A 5093-nucleotide genomic window follows, 5' to 3' on the forward strand; every position below is an offset into this window, starting at 1 on the left:
AAACTTGGTGTTGTCATGCAGAGTCCAGACACAGACACGATGTGACTCACAAAAAATCGAAAAGACCTATTTTCCTCACCCATTTTATTGTTGTGAGGAAATTGTGGCTTTTGATAAAGCCTTTCCAACGGGGGGTGCCGTGCTGGCGCGTTGCAACCTAGCGGGGGAGGCCAGCTCTAGAGAGAGAAAAGGGTTCCAGAGCGGCAGCCCCCAACACCTCCCCCCCTCTCTCTCTCTCCCCCCCTACGCTGGCTGCTGCCGCTGCAGACTGCACGCACCCTAAAGCAGCGAGCCTTTCCACCTCTCCTCTCCTCTCCTCTCCCTGCCACCCCACCCACACACCACCGCCACCACCCCGCCTCGGCCTCGGCTGCGGCGCCCTGTGTCTCCGCCTCTCCGGAGCGGGAGCGGCCGCCGCCGCCCGCCGCCGCCATGTCCGGGCTGTACGGCCAGCAGGGGTTCTCCCCTTCCAGGAACCTATCCCCCCAGATTAGAAGCAACCCAGATGTCGATAGGTAGAGGCGGCGCACGGATTTTTCTTGGTTTCTTTGCTTGTTTCTTGGCCAATTCGTGGTGGCAAGATTGGTTTTTTATTTATTATTATCGTGCGCTGTGTTTTCTTTTCTTCCTGTTGGGTTTGGTCGCTTTGATGGGTGAATGGAGATGGTGATGTGATTGCTCTGTAATTAATGGTTTTGTGCAGCCAGTACTTGGCCGAGCTGCTCGCCGAGCACCAGAAGCTGGGGCCTTTCATGCAGGTGCTGCCCATATGCAGCAAGCTGCTGAGCCAAGGTGAGATCTCCTGATCTCCCCTTTTTACTGTTTTGTCTGCAGGCTGATGTGATTTTCCTCTGTTTATGCACGGGAGTGGTGTTCCTCTGCAACCATGGATACGGAAGTACATGGCTGCAGGGCTTGGATACTGCCCACTTTAGATTAGATGGCATTGGTTGTTGCTGCCTGGTTGTATGGTCTCTGGTGCATTCACTGCTTGGATGACACTGTTTTCATTTTATACATACTGCGATGTTTTCATTCGTCGGGGCGAGAATTAGATGATTGCAGTTATGCGCGGTAATGTTGATCAATCCTTCTGTTGCAATCTATGTTTGCAATGAGGTAGATCAATCTTCTTCTTGACTGGCATATGGTGGTCGATTGCTGTTGGAAACTTGTCTGGTATCTTAGCAAATCATCCCACCATTGGTGAGAACCATATGTCTGATCTAGGGTTCATCTTAACTGTACCATGTAAAAAGCAGTGCTTAAGTTTGTGGATTGTATATACACTGGACAACACTAAATGCTGTATATGAACGTCGGCATATATATCGCTGTCAAATAAATCAATGACATTATCAACCAAAGAGTTGTTGAGATATCCTGCGGCCTTGCTCATTTCCAGCCTCACTACATATAAACATCTTTTGATATAACTATGAAGTTCTTCTGCAAACTGGGCTGATTATAGGAATACTTCACTTGATACTCAGCCTCTTTCTATAGGGCATGCTTAGACCGTCTGACTCTTTTTTCTGCGTGCAGCACACATGCTTGGATCATGATTTATGGGATTTTCTTTATCTCACATATTAGCCTGAGGGATTCACTATCTTCAGTGAGGCTATCAAGAATTCTTTTGTTTAAATGGTGGTGTTTGATCAAATTTTACATCGACTGCATCACACTCTAATGTCTCTTGGTTAGACCAGCCTGTAGAACGAACTATACGCTGGCCATCAGCATGTTGTATGTATATTAGATAAGTATATCTAAGGAACGGTTGATGTTTTTATGAGGATTGAAAAAGGAATGGTTTGTGTTATGGACCTACTGTGAATGATCATACGAATATCTTGGATCTGGTTCCTATGTGCATATGCTTTTTGATATCTGCCTTTGTCCAGTCAGTGTTTATCCATTGTATGATTATATCGTGTCTTGGTTGCGAAAAATAACCTAACATCGATGTACAAAATTCTGTTTGTAATCAATAGCTTATCCATTTCTTTTGATCTAAATTCTCACCTGACCTTCTTGTTACTCAGAGATTATGCGGGTGTCAAACTCTGCCCACAACCCTGGATTCAGTGATTTCGATAGACATCGATTCAGAAGTCCTAGTCCAATGTCTTCACCAAATCCAAGATCCAATCTCTCTGGCAATGGGTTTAGTCCTTGGAATGGACTGCACCAAGAGGTAGACATTCATTCATTACATATTTATTTGTTAAGGAAGAAATAAAATATGTTTCCAATCCAGTAGATCACGCTATTGCACCTTTATACTCCAGAAGGTACATGCTTTCACTGTGAGAGTTTTAGCCATTATTATCTATAAAATGGACCCTGTCGGTACATAAGTTATAGTAAACTTTTTGGGTCTGCAATATGATACTATGATATATAAAATTCATAATACAATGTAAATGTGGGTTTTTTTGGTGGAAAATATTGTCTGTTATTCATGTTGTGCACATTCTTCCAAATATTTTTATTTCATGAAACGATACTGATGAATCGTTTGTGCTTTGCCATTTTGAACTATTCAAAAGAGGTTAGGTTTTCCTCAAGGAAATAGTATGGATTGGCAAGGAGCGCCACCAAGCCCTAGCTCTCATGTCATGAAGAAGATTCTACGCTTGGAGGTCCCAGTTGATTCTTATCCGAGTGTACGCTGCCTCTAACTTGTGCAATTTTATTTTTACACAGAATGATGATTGATCCATTTTTTATTCCTTTGCTGATATAACTTTTGCTTTCACGGCAGTTCAATTTTGTGGGACGTATTCTAGGACCTAGAGGCAATTCTCTAAAGCGGGTAGAAGCATCTACTGGTTGTCGCGTTTTCATCAGAGGAAAGGGTTCCATCAAAGATCCAGGGAAGGTAACCAAAGTTCGCAATGTTTGATCTGCACCCCCTGAAGTTAAATTATACATTTTTTTCTGAAGTCTGCAAATTGGGTTGCATACTAAGTTGAGTAAGTTTACTGGAATCGTCTTCCAGTTCTACGGATCTCATCCATCACCATGTTTGGCTTTTCACAACCTGTTCATAACCCCATTGGATGATTATGTGTTCTAACTTTCTCCTGGAACTCCCTACCCCTTTCCTAACCCATAATTATGTAACTGCAAGCTAATTATTTTTTCTTCACGATAACTTTACTTTTACACCGACGTGCGATATATTTCTATTCTGTCCAGTTTACTTGTCAACTTTCTTTTTATTCCTCGTAAATCTGTTTTCCTGTTTGGCAATTTTTGCCTGTAGGTTCCATTGCTTGCTTTTTTGCCTCTCACCTTGTGTTTCTACTACGTTGCTGAGAACTTAAGTTTCACTTTTTTTTTCTTTTTTTCTTCAAGGAGGACAAGCTGCGAGGAAAACCAGGCTATGAGCATCTGAGTGAACAACTTCATATCTTGATAGAGGCTGAGTTCCCAGCCAATATTATTGATGCCAGATTGAGACATGCACAGGAAATTCTAGAAGAACTGCTAAAGCCAGTGGTAAGTAATTAATGTTTCCATGTACATATTCGCTTTCTGAAGAAAGCCAATGAAATACCCAGTTATCCTTTTATAGTTTATAATACCATGAAAATTCTTTTTAATAAAATAATAATTGATAATGTGAGGAATCACATATAAAAATGTTGCTTCCACCTTCTCTAGTGCTAGTGGTCACCACCTAGCAGATACTCCCTCCGTCCAAAAAAACTTGTCCCAAGCTTATATCTCAAATGGATGTATCTAGCACTAACTTGGTGCTAGATACATTCATTTGAGGGACAAGCTTTTTCGGACGGAGGGAGTGTATCTTTTTCTTGAATTTGGATTATTACCATTATTGATCTCTCTCAATTGGTTCCCTTTATATTTTGTGGAGTACATTTTCATTTCTCATTTATTATCTGGAACTTGTGTTTACTTACAATTGCACATGCATACCATGGCGGCTTGCTTGTCCAAGAATGCTTTTTGTTTACAGACGGCAAGCACTCTGGACATGCCTCACTCACAAAGCCATGTTGGTTTCTGCTGCAGGATGAGACACAGGATATCTACAAGAGGCAACAGCTCCGGGAGCTGGCTATGCTAAACTCAACCCTGCGAGAGGACAGCCCTCATCCGGGGAGCGTCTCCCCATTCAGCAATGGTGGCATGAAGCGTGCGAAAACAGGCCAGTAGGGAAGGAGCCACCCCTCATCGTTACCGGTATTGTCCAGGTGCCTTATGTGCCCCCCAATGGGGACGCCATGTCTCCGGGCAACGTTTGCCGCGGGCGCACTTGAAGGAAGCGACGCCCTGCATTTCGCTAGACGAGTCAGTATGAGTCTGCGGTCTCTCCTGCGGACAAGGAGAAGCCGCTGGGACAGTGGAAGTAGTAGAGTCCTGGGTCGGTGGGTCGGCCCAGCTTTGGTTGCTGTAAGGTCCTAGAACATTCGCTTTATTTGTTAATTGACTGTTAACCCTAGTAATGTGGTGCTATGATGGTAGGTGATCTCCATGACAGACAGACTAGAGAGGCCCGAGTATGTGAGCTTTCATGTTTTCCTTTTCACCCCCTGTTAGGCGTCGGAACTTCCTTGTATATTATCCACCCTTCTGCATTATGGAGTCGCGGATAATAATAAAAAAGGGTATAAGGATCATCAGCTTGTGCCTTGTGGAGTTGTCGTGTCTGGTTCAGACCGTGGAGGTTTCGAACCGACAAAGTCGAAGTCTGGTTTTTAATGTCATCAGTGTTCATGGATCTTTGTGGTTTATATTGTTGAACTGTGATGAATTTGTTGCAGTTTTGGGTTCTGGCATGTTTGTTTGCCTCTGCTTGGCATCACAGATGGGATGTTACTGCTGGGAATCCCGTGGGAGACGTTTGCCGCGGTAATACTGTATTATTGTTGTTTGGAGGATACAGAGGCATATGCATGTGTGGGTGTATCCGGTGGAAAAATCAGCTTAAGAAGTTTATCAAACATTGGACCTAAAGGAAGAAAGTTGTAGCCGCGTTCAAATAGATATCAGTTTGATAGATTGTTCAGTCCCTTAGACTTATATCAACAGATTTGTTCTATCCCTAGACTAACATC

At 43.4% G+C, this 5093-nt stretch overlaps 1 protein-coding gene across 1 annotated transcript; it reads left to right on the forward strand.

The window, feature by feature from the left end:
• The first annotated feature begins 207 nt into the window (after nucleotides 1-207).
• Nucleotides 208-4769, forward strand: LOC123105608 (KH domain-containing protein SPIN1). Its single transcript, XM_044527698.1, has 7 exons — nucleotides 208-515; nucleotides 704-792; nucleotides 2049-2200; nucleotides 2556-2672; nucleotides 2771-2887; nucleotides 3367-3510; nucleotides 4048-4769. Exons 1-7 carry the CDS (start codon nucleotides 433-435, stop codon nucleotides 4189-4191), a joined length of 846 nt encoding a protein of 281 aa, XP_044383633.1. The 5' UTR covers nucleotides 208-432; the 3' UTR covers nucleotides 4192-4769.
• The last annotated feature ends 324 nt before the right edge of the window (nucleotides 4770-5093 follow it).

This window comes from Triticum aestivum, chromosome 5A (assembly GCF_018294505.1).
Source record: "Triticum aestivum cultivar Chinese Spring chromosome 5A, IWGSC CS RefSeq v2.1, whole genome shotgun sequence".
In the NCBI taxonomy this organism is placed as follows: Eukaryota; Viridiplantae; Streptophyta; class Magnoliopsida; order Poales; family Poaceae; genus Triticum; species Triticum aestivum.